The 15,393-nt window shown below is 59.0% G+C and overlaps 1 protein-coding gene across 1 annotated transcript; it reads left to right on the forward strand.

The window, feature by feature from the left end:
• Nucleotides 1-1,376: 1,376 nt before the first annotated feature.
• SLC25A1 (solute carrier family 25 member 1) lies at nt 1,377-15,062 on the forward strand. The gene is made up of 9 exons (XM_082293725.1): nt 1,377-1,488; nt 11,473-11,580; nt 11,704-11,803; nt 12,037-12,175; nt 12,648-12,732; nt 12,892-12,996; nt 13,377-13,492; nt 13,812-13,885; nt 13,980-15,062. Exons 1-9 carry the CDS (start codon nt 1,398-1,400, stop codon nt 14,092-14,094), a joined length of 933 nt encoding a protein of 310 aa, XP_082149851.1. The 5' UTR covers nt 1,377-1,397; the 3' UTR covers nt 14,095-15,062.
• Nucleotides 15,063-15,393: the final 331 nt, after the last annotated feature.

Consider the following 15,393-nt stretch of genomic DNA (forward strand, 5'->3'; position numbering starts at 1 on the left):
GCTCTGCATTTGTGACTGGGACCATGACTGTTTCTTCCTTCCGTGTACCCTTCACATGTTAATTGCTCCCCCTCCTTTACTTAGCCATGCTAGAGGAGGGGAGGCCTTAGACTTGGCATGAGACCACTCTGTGCCTATTTTAACTGTGTTGTGAAACCACATGCAGTTCTGGTCTCACCTGGGGGTGAGTTCTGCAGTGCAAGTATGTTTGCTTTTAACCCTGGCAGAATAAAGGTGCTTCAGTTCCCCAAAGGGTTTTTCTGCCGGCAGTGTAGCCACGATGCCAGGGCTGTGTAGCTGCAGAGTGAGCTTTTGGATAGGGCCGGCAGCTGCTGGATTGCTGAGTCTCGTTAAGCAAAAATTATGTCACAAAGCACAGAGAAGGCAAGTCTGGACAGGAGCATGTTTTATGCATAGCTTGGGGTGACTTCTTGCACAAAATGTTCCCTCTTTGGAGTAGTGTGGCTGCTCCAGGTGAAAGGGAGAGCACAGCTCTGGAGTACAGCTCCAGGGTTCCCTGGTTTCTGAGAAATGCTGGATGGAAATGAAAAGAGTATTGGTTTCTTTCCCTGCATCCTGTAAATACAGCATTTGGACATGAACTAGTGCAGGGCAGTCTTCCTCTGTCTGCAGATAAAGCAAAAACACATTCTAGTGCAATTTGCACAGCCCAATTATTGAAGAGCAATAGATAGTAACGCGCCCCCCCACCCCCCCGGCAAAAAAAAACCCCAACAAAACACCAAAAAGCAAACCAACAAAACCACCAACCAATCCCGGTAAGCCCGGAGTGTCACTGCACTCACAGCAGCCTTTTAATTTCAGAATGTTTTTGTTTCTCTTCCGCCTGCACTGGGCGTTCACGTGCGCTTCCTACCCCGGGAGTTCCTGGTCTCCGTTCCTCACTGAAACAGAAGGGATTCAAGCCAAGGGCCCGAGAGGAGCAAACCCTCCCCTTTCCCTCTCCTCGGACGTTCGTCCCCGCGCAGGAGCGTGCTGTTGTGTATCCTCGCTGATCGAGGGGGTTTGGGATGGTTCAGAGCTGGTCCTGGCCTAAGCGTGCTGATGCTGTTCATGGGAGGAGGCACTGCTGTCCACGTTCCTCCGGCCGGACTGGCATCTCTCCGTGCCCACGCGGAGGCTTTTCCCGTGGATTCCTGGGCGCGGGCTGAGCAACCCCCATTCGCGCAGCACCGAGGCGCGGGGCGGCTCACGCCGCTGCTCTGTTGCCCTCCTCCCGCACAGCCGCTCCCCGGGCCACCCACAGGCCACCCTCGCCCCGCCCCGCCCCGCCCCGCGAGGATGTGACGCCGCCGGGGCCGCCCCTCGCGGGCGCGGCTCTGAAATAGGGCTCGGCAGCCGCCGCCGGGCAGCCGGAGCCACGGAGCAGCGCGGCCATGCCCGCCCCCGCCGCGCCCCGCAGTCTGGCCGCCGCCGCCCCCGCCGGCAAGGCCAAGCTCACGCACCCCGGCAAGGCCATCCTGGCAGGTAAGGGGCCCCCCGAGGCTCTCCCGGGGCCGGGGCTCGCCCCGCCGCTGCCAGCGTGGGCATCCGGCTGGGCGGGGGCTGCCGGACCCGCCCCGGGGCGGCGGCGCTCCCGTAGGTGCTGCTCCATCCCGGGACTGCCGCCCCTCTCCCGCTCCCCGCGGAAGTCGACCCCGCTGGACCGGGGTTTCCCTTCGGCCACAGCCAGAGAGCTCCCGCGGCTGCATCCCGAGCCTGGACGCTGGCTCCGGGGCTCATCCCGTCCGCGGGGACCGCAACGTCTTGCTAGGCTGTTTCTGCAGCCGGTGGTCCGGCCGGGAAGGTGCCCGTGGGCTCGGACATGACGCGGGGCGAGAGGCGTTCGCGGGGTTCAGCGGGGTTCAGCAGGAGGAAGCGGAACTGATGGGAGAGGCTGGTGGCAGCAAGGACCCCACAGGCTCCCCCGAAGGTGTTAAGGGACAGCAACAGCAGCAGTCGGTTGTCCCTGCCCCAGCTGTGTCTCACAGGCTGCGCTGATACAGCTCCTCTGAGGGCTGCTTGGTCCCTCCTTTGTGCCTCAGCATCAGTCCCTATGGATCAGGGCGTGTTTTCCCGTCCAGTTCAGACCGCTTCCATGGGATCAAAATAGGCTCCGAGTGCAGCAGTAACTGCAGAGTTAACGCTCTGCCTCCTGTTTGTGGCTGCTTCGAGCTCTGAGCTGAATGGAGTCCAAGACAGTCGCAGGCTTGTTAAACTCCTTTGTCGCTGTTCATTAGCTCCCTGGTTTCTCCTGCCAGTCCCAGGACAATTCCCAGAGTGGAGATTAGCGTCTTTGTTTTGAAATGAGCCATCTCAGCCTCGACATGATTGGCATGTTTAGAGCTTTTGTGTTTTCCAGCCAGTTCCCCCTCCTACGATTGTGCCTTTGTTTGTCTATCCAACTCCTCGCTCCCCTTCAAGGGCAGAGCTCCAGCCTCCAGTAGCGGGGCCGGGGAGCATCGGGGCTGTGCCCGCACGGGGAGCGGAGCCGCGGCCGCTCCGGCTCTGCCCACCGGTACTGCCCCCGCCCCGGCGGGCGGCCTCCCTCGCAGCACCGGGAGAGCTGCCGGGCGTGGATGCGGCCGCTGGAGCGTGCAAAGGGTGCCGAGGCCTCCCACGGTCACGTCTCCGGGAGGGGACTGTGCTATCACTCGGCTGCCTGGCCAAAGGGCTGGGGCACAAGGAGGAGGCAGTCTCCAACGAGAGGGTGCCTTCTCGCTCAAGTGAACCCTTTGGTGAGGCTGGGCTCCTCCAGAGCTCTGTGCCCCTCTGCACTGCCCCACCTCAAAATGGGTTGGTTTTTTCAGGCCTCTTGACTTAAAGGTCCTTTAAATGGGATTTAATCCAATTTTGGAATGGGAAGGACAGGCTCTTTCCTTCTTGTCCACCCTTCCCAGTCTTTCACAACTTGCTGTCCACATGCAGTGCATCAGGTTGTCACTGCCTGGACCAGTGTACCAGGATACTTTCATAGATCTTGTGTATATCTGTAGTCAGGATCACCAGCTTATCAGTATCAGTGTCCCATGAGAGAGGTTGCAGCAGACTTGCTCTGCTCTCCCCTGCCCAGAGGAGTTGCTGTGGGTATGCCTGGAAGCTGTCCCGATGTAAAGGAAGGGACATGGTGCTTGTGGCCTTTGCCAGGTGCCAGGTTGGGCAGTACAGCACAAAGCTGTATGTGCACCTGCTTGGGGGGGCCTTCTGGGTTCATGTGAAGCTGCAGAGGTAGAAGAAGGACCCTATTGAGACGCTGGTCTTCTCCTCACAGGCTGTAATCAGAGTAATTGGTTAACGGGCAGAAGTCCAGAGCCAAGCCTCTGTGGCATCTAATTGTATTAGAGAACCACAGAAATGGGAGAAAGCTGCTGTTAACTCTCTGTGCCCTGGTCTGCTCAGCCCTCCAGCCCCTTGCTGGGGGATGCAATGCTGTTTGTGGCTGTCTCTGCTGACTTTAAGGGGTTTGCTGATGCTCTCAGAGTTTCTCATCTGACATCTGTCTGCACAACAGGGGTGCATGCTTCAAAGCTCCACGTTCTGGAGAGCTGGAGGTCTCAAGATGGAACATTCCTGCTGTGCTTCATCAGCCTGTGCTGGTGGAGTTAAGCCATCATCCCACCCTGGGTGTGTATCTGCTCCCAGACCCCGTGTGTAATTGGGATCCTCTGCCAGGGAGGCACAGCTCCCTCGGCTGCCCAGACCTCAACAGGCTGGGGTTGTCTCTTTTCTGAAGAGATGCAAGTAGAGCGCTGTCTGCCAAGAGCTCTTCTCCTTCAGTTGTCGCAGCAGACAAAATGCAAGGTTAAAAATTAATTTGCTAATGGGCTCTCCTTTATCCAAGCAGCTGTTGTGTGCCAAGGCAGTACTTCACCTTGCAGTGACAACGCTGCCGGTGCTGCTGTGGCTGTGTGTGGCCTGAGCACATGAAGGCAGCTTGACCTCTTCTGCTGGGTAACAATCTGTTAGCAGGCAGGCCAGGAGCCCAGCCATGTCTCCAGCCTCCCCACAGCCAGCTTTCCCATTTTGTGCTGTGGTTTCCAACAGCCCACCAGACTCCTGTCCCTCCCACCAGCATCCTGAAGGGCTGTGTGCTGCTGATCTGCTGTGCTCCCAGCACAGGGCCACACTGCAGTGGGGAGCTTGAAATAAAGGCAGTAAGTGGTGAGACAGGAATGCTGGTGGGACAGTTGTCAGTCACCTCTGGGATTCCTGAAAGTGCCCCTTTGCTGGGTTTTTGGATGCCATGTTGGGTCAGCTCGAGCCAACCTGCAGTGTGGGCAGTTTCCAGCCCAGCACAAATGATCTTTGCCATTTGCAGGCAAACCCTCGCACCCCTGCCCTCCTTGGGAACTTCGCTTGAAGTTATCAGTGCTCATTGATGAAAGGCTCTGCCTGCCTTCGCCAGCGTTAAGTACAGCCTTATTCTGGTTTTAGCTGGCTTTGAAGCCTGGGGTCTGCTCCCTCCCACGGAGAAGCTCCCAGCTGCCTTGCTCTCTGTGTGGTACCTCTGCTCACCCGGGGCTGCTGCACAGTTGTTCCTGCCTACACCTAATCCTGCCTGGGCAGGGAGGCAGGACGCCTGGATGTTGTCCTACATGGTGCTGGATTTGGAAAGAGCTCACAGTGGTTGTGGCTGCTACCCTGGTGTTGGCTACCACTGGCAAATAGCAGTGATGTGCACCAGAGTCCAAGGGGGAGCATGGGCAGGGGAGAGGGACTCTGCAGGGAGAGAGAAGGGCCTGAAGAGAGAGTCGGGCATGAAGCAGGGTTCAGCAGGGAGTCCAGGCTCCTGAACAAAGCAGTAATTAGAGCTTCAGTTTCCTCTTCTTTGTTAGTCCTTGATATTATCTTTCTTAGGAAATACTGTACCTGCAGAGGAGAGGAGTTGGAGACTGGGTGTGAAAGCTGAGACTTGCCTCTTGCAGAGCAGGTCTCCTTTCCCAAAAGTCCCAAGTCCATCTGTATTTCCAGGGCTGTTGCTCTCAGGAGAGGCTGTGAGGGAGGTTGTGCTGCTGTGAATGGCTGTGGTCCAGCACACTCCCTGGTTTTGAGATGGATGCCTGGTGCTCACAGCAGAGTAGGGGATGTTGCCCCCTTCATGCTGAGCCGGGTGGAGGCTAAGCACAGCCAGGGGGAAGGACTGGTGAGCGTGGAGGGAACCAGTCCTGCCAGGTCTGCTGGCCCTCAGTACATCACTCCTGGCTGTGGTTTCTCCCACAGTTGCCTCCTCTGGCTGTCATCTGTTTGGGGGTGGGGCACAAGGACCATGATAGCCTTGAGTGTGTCCCTGGCTGCCTGGGAGCCCTCATGGGCTGCAGTGGAAACCTGTAAGAGCCCCAAGGCTCCTGGTGGGAGGAGGATGTCAGCCCCAGGGCCAGGAAACCACACTGGGGTGTCCCTTCGGTCTAACGGATTCTGGGTGAGCTGGGGTTAACCCTGGGCTCTGAAATTTCTGAGATTTTCACATGCCTGATGCTCTGCTTGACATTCTGCAGGCAACTGTTTTCTCTGGGTTGATGTAAACGGTCGGAAGGACTCGTCCATCTTCCTGAGACGATGAGCGCCATGAGCTGACAGCTCGGGGGTGTTGCAGCATCTCTCAGCTCTGACAGCCCTGTGTGGTGCATGCCAATGTAGCCTCCCGGCTCCTGCTTGTGCCCTGAGGTCTCAGGTCACCTCTTGACATCAGGGATTGATTTTCTGGCCATCTCTTCTCTCTCCCTGTGATCCAGTGCTTGGTACACAGTCACTCCCCTGTGCTGGGGGCTGGGAGATCAGAGCCTGTCCCCAGGGAACTCTCAGTCCTGGCAGTGGCTCCTTCATCCATCTGCAGGGCTGTGCTGAGGGAGTCATCCAACAGCCCTGGGCTCCGACACTGGCTCCCTGTTGCGTGTCTTTAGAGAGTTTTTTGACTCTTGGTTGGTGTCTGAAGTCAAGTGGTGGGCTGGCCAGGAGCCAGCTCATAGTGATAGAGCTGGGGCCTTGAGGTGTGCAGGGCAATGGGGAGAAGGTGACTTGAGCAGGACGAGGAACCTGGCAGTCTCCAAAGGTGGAGTCAGCACCAAAGGAAGAGGATGCTGTGACTGTGAGCCCAGGGAAATGGCTTCTGCCATCATACTCACAGCTGAGAAGTTTAAAAGTAATAATGATTAATTGTCATATTGAGAAGTAAATGCAAAGCGGTGATGAATGAGTGAGTTGTGAAAGGACAGCCTGTTCAAACAGGACAGTTCCAGTAAGATTCAGGACAAATTATTTCATCCCATCCATAGCGTTATCTGCAGCGCTGTTTGCACGGGGCTGTTTACCCACAGTGGCACAGGGTGCAGAGGGGCACCTCTCATGTTTGCCATTCTCTGTATCCCTGGGGGAGGTCAGACCTTCACCAGCCTGCCTGTAGCACTCTCCCATGACCAAAACAGCTGTGAGTGTGTGTTTACTGCTGGACATGCTGAACCCCTGTGCTCCCCACTGGCCTTGCCCCTGTCAGATGGGAGACCTTCCTAATCCCAGCATGGGGACAGACACCCTCTGAGCCTGCTGACCTGCTGCAGGACATGTTTTTTCCCTTCTAACCAAAATACAGGTAAACTTCTGGCAGTCTGGTTTGGGGAAGCAGCCTTCCCCATCTCAGCACTGAGTCAGACTTTTGGTGGCAGAGCTGCCGTGGTGGTTTTCCACAAGGATGTGGCTGCAGATGGGTGGTGAAGGGCTGCCTGCTCAGGCATGGCCAGAGGAGGTGCCCGGGTGAGGAGTGCAGTGCTGGAATCCTGGCAAGAGCCAGCTGTCCTGGAGAGCTGCAGCCCCAGCGAGGCTCCTGCCTGCTCCTGAGCCCCGAGTTTCACAAGATGGCCCGTGGTTGGAAGTGCCGGGAGGGTGGAGCTGCTAAACCCGTTTCACTGCTGCAGGCGGGTCAGGATTGCTCCACTGCTGCCTCCAGCTGGGTTATGGCAATGGATGGGTGAAGAGCAGCCTAGACGGCTGCCAGCGGGGCATGGTCCCTCAGTGTGGGGAGCAGGCAGCCGTCTGGGCTGCAGGGACCTGTCGCAAGCTGCTGGTGGGCATTTCTGCCTCCCTGGTTTGTAGCAGCCTGATGGTCTTTGGTTCTTGGGGTTTTTTTTCCTTATTTCCCCAGCTCCAAAAGCTGTGTTGGCTAATGGGAAAGGGCACCAAGTCCCCTTGTGAGAGTGCTGCATGCTGTAAGCACAGCATCCAGGAGCTGGGCAGGATTGCCCCTTGTGCCCATAGTGTGTGGTCTGTGTCACCAGTGTCAGCTGCTCAGCTCACCCTGTCCAGCTGCACCTTCTGCACGTGGGCTGGGAGCCTCCAGAATGGGGAATTCAGGGCTCAGCTTCTGCTGAAAGCCTGTTTGTGCCTTCCTACCATCCTGAGCCACCCGGCTGGGAGAACAGAGAAGCTCCAGGCATGGGCCCTAGGAGAGCTCTGCTGCTTTGCTTCCACACCCTTAGGAATAATTCCCTCTGGCCTGAAAGGATCCTAATGAATCTGAAGTTAAAAGGCGCTTTTTATATGGAAATCAGGTGCTGGTATGTCAGCATGTGAAATTACTCTTAAAATGGAGAGACTGAAATTGCTCTCCAGGTGCTCACTTCTCATCAGAGCTGCACAGAGACCTGCTGCTCCATCTCTCTGCAGGAGCAGGATGCTTTTGCAGGCACAGCCACTTGGAGGAGTGGCAGAGGGGCCGGTGCCACCTCCTGCCCCTCTGTGGCTCCCAGACAGGGCAGTGGATGTTCATTGGGGCACTGCCTCTAGGTAGGAGTTTGCAGAGGGTGACAGTGCCAGTGCTGGCTGTGTCAGTCCTGGGGCTCTCCTTGTCTTCTCCATCGCAGCTGCATCCTCCCACCCTCAGCACTGTCCCCTGTCCTGGGTCTGGAGCTGGGCTCCCTGGGTCGGGGTGGTCAGTGGTGTCCCCAGAAGCTGCTGTGGACGGGGTGTGAAGCCGAACCTGCGTGTGCTGAGGCCATGACGTGTTGTGTGAGCATTACAGGGGCAGCACCCTCCCACTGTCCCCAAAAAACCCTCTGCTCTCCCTCCTGCCAGCTCTCCCCAGCCGTGCCCAAGGGCTGCAGGCGTGTCCTCAAAGGACGGCCTCCTCTGGTCTCTCCGACGGGGAGAGCTAAACTTTTTCTGGGAAAACTATGCCAGGGTATTTTTCCCGTGTCTCCCTTCCTGCTGGGCCTGCAGTGTCAGGAAAGCTGGCAGCTGGAGCACTTGCAGGCTTGCTGCAGGCAGGGAGCCACTCTCAGTGCTGGGAGTGGGATCGCCCCACCGAGGGCACCTTCCCTGGGGCCGGGCAGAGCGACCTTCCCTGAAGGACGTTCCCTGTCCTCTGGCTCTGCTGCACCCAGCGAACAGCCAGAGCCTTGGCCCGGCATCTCAGCTGCCCCATGTGCTCTTTCACCTCCTGAGTGCTGCTGTTCCTGCTGACTCTGCGGTGTTGCAAGAGCTGGAGCTGCTGGTTAAAGTCCGGGTAAACAGGTTGCAAAGCCCCCGCAGCCCTGGCGAGGGAGGGGTTTGGACAAAGCTGCTGATCGCGAGTAGTGGAGTGATTTATTTGCATAGAATGAGGTTTCTGCTGGAGTGAAAGTATGTGGGGAGAGGAGATGACAGCAGAGCAGGACCTCTGATGGGTCTTGCTTGCAGGGGGCTGCAGGGCAGGTGGCCTGTGCCACCCTGTCTCTCTGTGGGCAAAAGAAAATGGATTAAAATTGCTGCAAGTCGTGGAGTCCTCTGTACACCTTCCCATGGGGTTTGAGGCCCGAACAACACTGGGGAACAGGGAGAGGAACTGGCAGCATGGGTGCCCTGCTCCTTCATCCTTGGCTAGGGCAGCCTCATTGCCCCAGAGGCTGCCAGTTCCCAGGAACAACGTGCTGTTCCTTTGCTGGGCTCCTGTGGATGGCTTTCCTGTGGGATGCTGGGCAGACCCTCTGCCTCCCCTGCATGGACAAGTGTGACTGCTGAGGCTGTGAGCAGGTTGCAGGAGGTGCAGCATCTCTCCCTGTACCATTTGGTGTGGCTGCTGTGAGCTGAGGTGCTGGTTGCCCCTGGACTGCTGCTTGTCCTGGGTGCTTCCCTGCTGTCTGGCTCCTGGATGTGCTGGGGACCGAGAGAGAACAAATATTTATGGTGCTTAAAATGTCCGGCGCTTCAGTTCTGCAGTGTAGGAGGGAGGGAGTGGCCTTGGCAGCACCTGGAGTGTTCATGTGGCTGTGGTGGCACAAGGCTGGTGGCACGGTGGTGTGCAGTGGTGTGGAGAGGTGCCAGCTGGTGCTCAGCTTTTTGGAGACTGTTGCACCCAGCTGGAGGACATTGCTCCTTATCGTGCTGCTCTCTGGGGCCTGCCAGCTGCTTCTGCACGAGCTGTTTGTCTTTGCAGGAGAAATTAGTGTTTGGCCAGCCCCCTGCCATGGGGCCAGCAGTGTCTATCTGCCACTCTGACAGACATGCCAAGGACAGGAGAGGGTTGAGGGGGTAGCAGGAGTGCTCTGGGGACCCTGGGGATGGTGGCTGTCCTCCTGTGATGCCCCAGGGGAGCTGTTGGCTGGCTGCAGTGCTGTGAGCTGGCCCTGTGGCTTCCTCCCACGCCCCCAAAGCAGCGGGTGCCACGGAGGCGTCAGGGCTGGCAGTGGTCACCCATTGCTGCCTCCTGAGAAGTGCCTGCCTGGGCTGGGCTGGGCTGGGCTGGAGCTCAGCCCCCCTGGGAACATAGAGGGAAACAAGGGGCCTTTGTTTGCTGTGGCAGAGCTGGGCTGGCCTCATGCCCTGTCCCCACGGGGCCGGGATGCTGCCGGGCTGGGCTGGCCTGTCCTGCCTTGGGTACTCAGTGCCACGGTGTCCCCGTGGATGCTCTTCGAGCACAAAGCTGAGCTTTACATTGTCCCGGCTGTGTTGAGGCTGGCCTGGCTTCTTGGCTCCCTGGGCAGGACAGTGCAGCCTGGTGCTTTTTGTGCCTGGGGGGAAAACCAGCATAAGGCTTTAAGATGGGTGCTGCCCAGCTGCTGGAAGGAATGTGGGGAGGCTGCTTTTCCCTTCCCTCCAGGACTGGGCTGAGAGAAGGTGGCAGTGCTCCGGAACATGCCAGTTGCCAGTGGCACTGGCAGGGGGCAGCTGTATGCAACACCAGAGAGATCAAGGGTCTCTCTTGCAAATCTGGAGGCTGCGCAGAAGAAATAAGACTTTGTGGGAAAGTCTGCTTGTCCAGGGAGTTGGAGCTGCCTGCTCTTGTTACAGGGAGCAGCCATGGGCTGTGGTGTCCCCTATCATCATCCCCTTATGGGAGTACTTTGGGGGGTGCTGATAAGCAGAGCTGTGGCACCAGCCTGTGCTTCACTGCAAAGCAGGATAACAACCACTGCACCCCGTCCCAGCCTCTCCCACAAAGGCACTGTGTTCCCTGCTGGGCTGTCCCCTGGGCTGTGGTGGGGCTGCAAGCCTGGGGTGGCTGCAGTGGGGGCCATGGTGCTGCTGAGTCACATCAAGGACATGGCCAGGCTGGAGGAGCCACTGGAGGCTGTATGGGAGACTGGGAGCTGGCAGCCCCTCTGACCCCACACTGTGCCTCAGCCTGTGGGCTGGAGCATGATTCACCTTCCTGGGCAAGGAGCAGGGAGATCCTGGAGGTGCTCAGGGCAGTGTTGACCCCAGTGGCAGCGCCCTGTCCTGGGCTGAGCAGGGTTGGCCCTGTGAGACCTGAGGGGGCTCGGCCACGCGCTTCCTCCTGGTGCCGGCACAAAGGGCTCCCGCTGCTCGGCGGCCCCAGCCGCGCTTTGATGCGAGGAAGCGCCCTGTGATCCGTCGTGGCCGGATGGGCTGAGCCCAGCTCCCCCAGCACTGCTGGGTGCAGCCATGCTGAGGGGAGCCCCAGGGCTGAGAGCCAGCATCCCTTGCTGCCCGGCCATCAGGAGAGGCTGCAGCCGGTGTAATCAGTGCCCAGGAGCCGCCGCTGCGGGAGCCCAGGGCAGCCAGACAGGCTTGATGATAATTGTGCTTCCTGCTGGCATAGCCAGGTCTGCAGATGGGCTCCTACTGCTGTGGGGAGTGGTGCTGGGCCTGCCGCAGCACCACTGGGTTTATAAATCCCAGCGCTGGCAGCTCACCTGGGGGTGCGAGTCGCCAGAGAGGGAGAGGTGCCTTTGAGGGGCAACACACCAGATAGACAGCCATGGGTGCAGTGTTTTGCTCTGTTTTCCCACTCCTTTTCCCAGTCTTCTTGACAGCTCTTGCCATGGCTGGGCAGTGATGCCCATGCAAGGCACCAGGTTGGCACAGGGCCCTGCTGCTGTGTGGAGTTGTCAGGGTTTTGGTGAGGACAGGGACATCGTGTCCCAGCCCAGACCTGGCTGCCAGAGGTCCCAGGCTCAGCCAGCATGGAGCCAGGAGCAGCCACGTGGCACTGAATGGGCACAATGCTGCTCCTGCCTCAGGGTCCCTTCCTCTCGCATGCAGGTGGCCTGGCTGGAGGGATCGAGATCTGCATCACATTCCCTACTGAGTATGTGAAGACACAGCTGCAGCTGGACGAGAAGGCAAACCCTCCCCGCTACAAGGGCATTGGTGAGCAACCTCTCTGGGTTTGGGGCTCCTGGGAGCCTGGATGGTGCTGGGGGGATTTGGCAGGGCAGTGGTGGGGGGTCCTCGGTGTGGTGGGTGACAGTGGCACCGCTGTGCTCTGCGCAGGGGACTGTGTGAAGCAGACTGTCCGTGACCATGGCATCCGGGGGCTGTACCGGGGGCTCAGCTCGCTGTTGTATGGCTCCATCCCCAAGGCTGCTGTCAGGTATGTGCCCCCCATGGCAAGGAGTGAGTGGGGGGGACCCCCCAACAGCAGTGAACAAGGGGGTGGCTTTGCCCTCGGTGTCTCCACTGGCATTTTACCAAAGCCAGGTGGTTTCCCAGGCAAGGGAGGGTCCTCTCACAGGGTGTGCAGCTGCTCCTGGAGACAGACCCATAGTGGGGGGGTGCAGCCCCCCGTCCAGGTGCCCAGGGCTTGGCACAGTGGCTCCTTTGCAGGTTCGGGATGTTCGAGTTCCTCAGCAACCAGATGAGAGATGAGCAGGGGCGGCTGGACAGCACACGGGGCCTCATCTGCGGGCTGGGGGCTGGCGTGGCTGAGGCCGTGGCCGTGGTCTGCCCCATGGAGACTGTGAAGGTGGGTGGCTGTGGCTGCTCCTGTCCCCTGCCTTGGCACCCTGGGCTGGGCTGGGAGAGGGAAAAAGCCAGGGATGCCCAAATCTGGGGACCTGAGGGCTGTCTGTATTTGCTCAAGACAGTTTTGTAGGGGAGGGTATGATGCTGGAAAGCCCTGTGGAGGTCAAGTCAGGTGGCCCTGGCCCCTCCCCCACTCCAGGGAGGAGCCTCATACCCAGGAGTCATCTTGTCACCCATTTTATGAGTGTAAGCCCCACATGACTGCTTGCAGCGGCAGTTTCCCACGTTTTCCTCTGCAAAAGGCATTGCTGGCCATGGGCACAGGCTTCCCCCATGATGTCTCCCAGAGTTGCCTGATTGCATGGGTCAGCTCTGGCCTTGGGACCGTCCCTGGAGTAAGGCAGGAGGTAGCCGGCAGCCCTTTGGGGCCATTGCATTACCTCAGCCAGGACAAGTGCATCATCTCCTCGTAGGTGAAGTTTATCCATGACCAGACCTCTCCCAACCCCAAATACCGTGGTTTCTTCCATGGCGTCCGGGAGATCATTCGGGAACAGGGTGAGTCCCGGGAAAGTGGCACCCTGATCCCCTGAGTACTGCCTTGCTATGGGGACAGGGTGGGAGGTGGTGGATGGGCACAGGCTGGGACAGGTGGCCTGGTAAGGTTTTTCTCTGCCACTTGAGGCTGGTCTCCCCTCCAACACCCTCTTCTTGCAGGACTGAAGGGGACCTACCAGGGCCTAACTGCGACCATCCTCAAGCAAGGATCAAACCAGGCCATCCGTTTCTTTGTCATGACCTCCCTCAAGAACTGGTACAAAGGTACGGTGCCCTTGGTCCCCCAGGCCGCCCTGGCTGTGCCTCTGGCTCCCCAGCCGCCTTTGGGAGCTGGGATGTTTTTTCCATCCACACACTCCCTATTTCTCATGGCTCAGCCATTTGGAATGGAGGAAAGTGAAAACCAGGGTGGGGTGGCACCAGCTTGTGGCGCTGACAGGTCCTGGTGCTGGAGCATCACTTTCCCACTCACCCTGAGCCCCATGGTGCAGCGTGGGCTGGTGCTGGTGCTGCTGGATGGTCCCCAGCTCAGCATTGCACCCTGATCACAAGCAGCCAGACCCGGGACCTTCCTTGCAGGCTCCCTCAGGAATGCACACGGGAATCCCACCACCACTCTGCCCTCAACCTCTCTTCCTTCCCAGGAGACAATCCCAACAAGGTCATGAACCCCTTCGTAACAGGGGTGTTTGGAGCCCTTGCTGGAGCTGCGAGTGTCTTTGGCAACACCCCCTTGGACGTGGTGAAGACCAGGATGCAGGTACGGTGCCAGGGCACAGTGTGGGACTGCTCTGCATGCAGCAGCCTGGGGACACCCACTGCCTGGGAGCTGTTTCGTGCAGTCCCTGGGGCAGGAACGTGATGCCACTGAGGTTTGGTTGGGAGATGTCTGCGATTGCTCCTGATCCATGGGGAGTGTTTGCACAGAGGTGGGGACAATCCCTGTGGGGTCTGATGTCCTGCAGCAGTGGAGAGAGATCAGTTCCTCATGGTACACTGCCAGCTCTCTGCCTCCCCCATGAAATCTCCCAGATGCAACCCTGGCTCTGGCCTCTGATCCTGCTCTTTCCTTCCCACAGGGGCTGGAAGCACACAAGTACAAGAACACCTGGGACTGCGCCTACCAGATCATGAAACATGAAGGGCCCCTGGCGTAAGCTCTGCAGGGGTGGTGGCTGGGAGGAGGATGGGCAGGGAAGGGTCTGTGAGGCACCCAGCCCCATGGCCGCCCTCTCTATCCCTGGCAGGTTTTACAAGGGCACAGTGCCTCGCTTGGGCCGTGTGTGTCTTGACGTGGCCATCGTCTTCATCATCTACGATGAGGTGGTCAAATTCCTCAACAAAGTGTGGAAAACGGACTGAGGGGCCGGGCCAGGCAGCCCCCGCCTCCTGTGCCCCGCAGGGCTGCAGCTGGAGAGCAGAGACCAAACCCACACCCGCCTGCGGCACTGCTGGGGCCAGGTCTGCCCTGCACACCCCAAACCTGGCCACCTTTATCTTTAGGAACAGGCTCTGGAGCAGGTTAAATTACTAGCTGTGTGCTAAAAGGAGCAGGGAGGGAGCTACATCCCACCATCCCAACCCCCAGCATCCCAGGTCATGCCCACCCCAATCTCTTGGTGACACTTTCCCCCGGCCCCACATCAGCTTTGGGTGCTGGTTAACCAGGGTGAGATGTCCTTTGGACAGTGGCCTTGGGGCTCCCAGCAGCCAGGAGCTGCTGACTGCCTGGGGAGCAGCTGTTTTGGAGGTGCTGAGAGCCCCCTCGAGCCCTGTGGGTGCAATGTCAAGCTGTACATCACAAGCTGACAGTGGGGCTGATGCCACCAGGGGGGTCACAGCAGCTCTGGGAGGGGGCCCAACAGCCCTGCACCCCCGGGATGGGAGGGCAGTGACCGCCTGGTGTGACCCCAAGCTCCCTCCTCCCTCCCTGCCAGCACCAAGACCACCGGCGTGCAACATCCCATCCCATCCGATCCCATCCCTGGGGTCCTGCTCAGCCCTGGGCTGCTGAGCAGGGCTTGCCCAAAATTGCACATACAGCCAGGCCTTTGGTTCTGCTCCCTGTGGGCTGGGGTTGGGGTGAGCTGGGTGTCTCTCACCTGCCGTTTACAGCCGAGGCGTGTGTGCGAGCCGGGGCGAGGCAGTGCAGCCCCACGCCACAGGCTTGGCCCCTCGGCCAGGGGTGCAAACTCCTTCCTTCTGCCACATTCCCTGCATCTGCCCTCCTGCCGGTTCTCGCCGTAGGTGATCCCGTAGCTTTTGGAGCTTCACGCTGACTCACTAACACCCATGGCCGTGGGGCTGGAGCCCTGCCCTGCCCGTGCCAGGCTCGCCTCATTGGATTTGTGCCAAATTTCTCCCTGAGGGAGCTGGGGGTGCAAGAGCCAGGGCTCAACCCGTCCCTTGTCTCTCTTGTAGCCAGCGATGAGCTCAGCCTTAACACAGGAGGGTGAAGGAGGAAAGCCCGGGCACGGTTTACCTGTGGCTTTTGGCTCTGAAGCCAGTGAGGGTTGCATTAGATTTTTTTTAAATTATTATTCTGTTTTACATTCGCAATTTGAATAAAATCAGTCTGGCTGTAGCAGCTGCGTTGGCGTCCGGGCTGTGCTGAGTGGGCAGTGAGTGGCTCCTGCCTGCCCTGTGGGGGGGGGACGGGGC

The sequence above is a fragment of the Coloeus monedula genome (genome assembly GCF_965178545.1).
Source record: "Coloeus monedula genome assembly, chromosome: 18".
NCBI lineage: Eukaryota > Metazoa > Chordata > Aves > Passeriformes > Corvidae > Coloeus > Coloeus monedula.

Excerpts from the sequence above, each read along its gene's own strand:
- SLC25A1 (XM_082293725.1), top strand. The coding sequence starts at position 1,398 with ATGCCCGCCCCCGCCGCGCCCCGCAGTCTGGCCGCCGCCGCCCCCGCC. Across the intron at positions 1,489-11,472 it reads CGGCAAGGCCATCCTGGCAG|GTGGCCTGGCTGGAGGGATC; the intron begins GTAAGGGGCCCC and ends TCTCGCATGCAG. Across the intron at positions 11,804-12,036 it reads ATCCCCAAGGCTGCTGTCAG|GTTCGGGATGTTCGAGTTCC; the intron begins GTATGTGCCCCC and ends GCTCCTTTGCAG.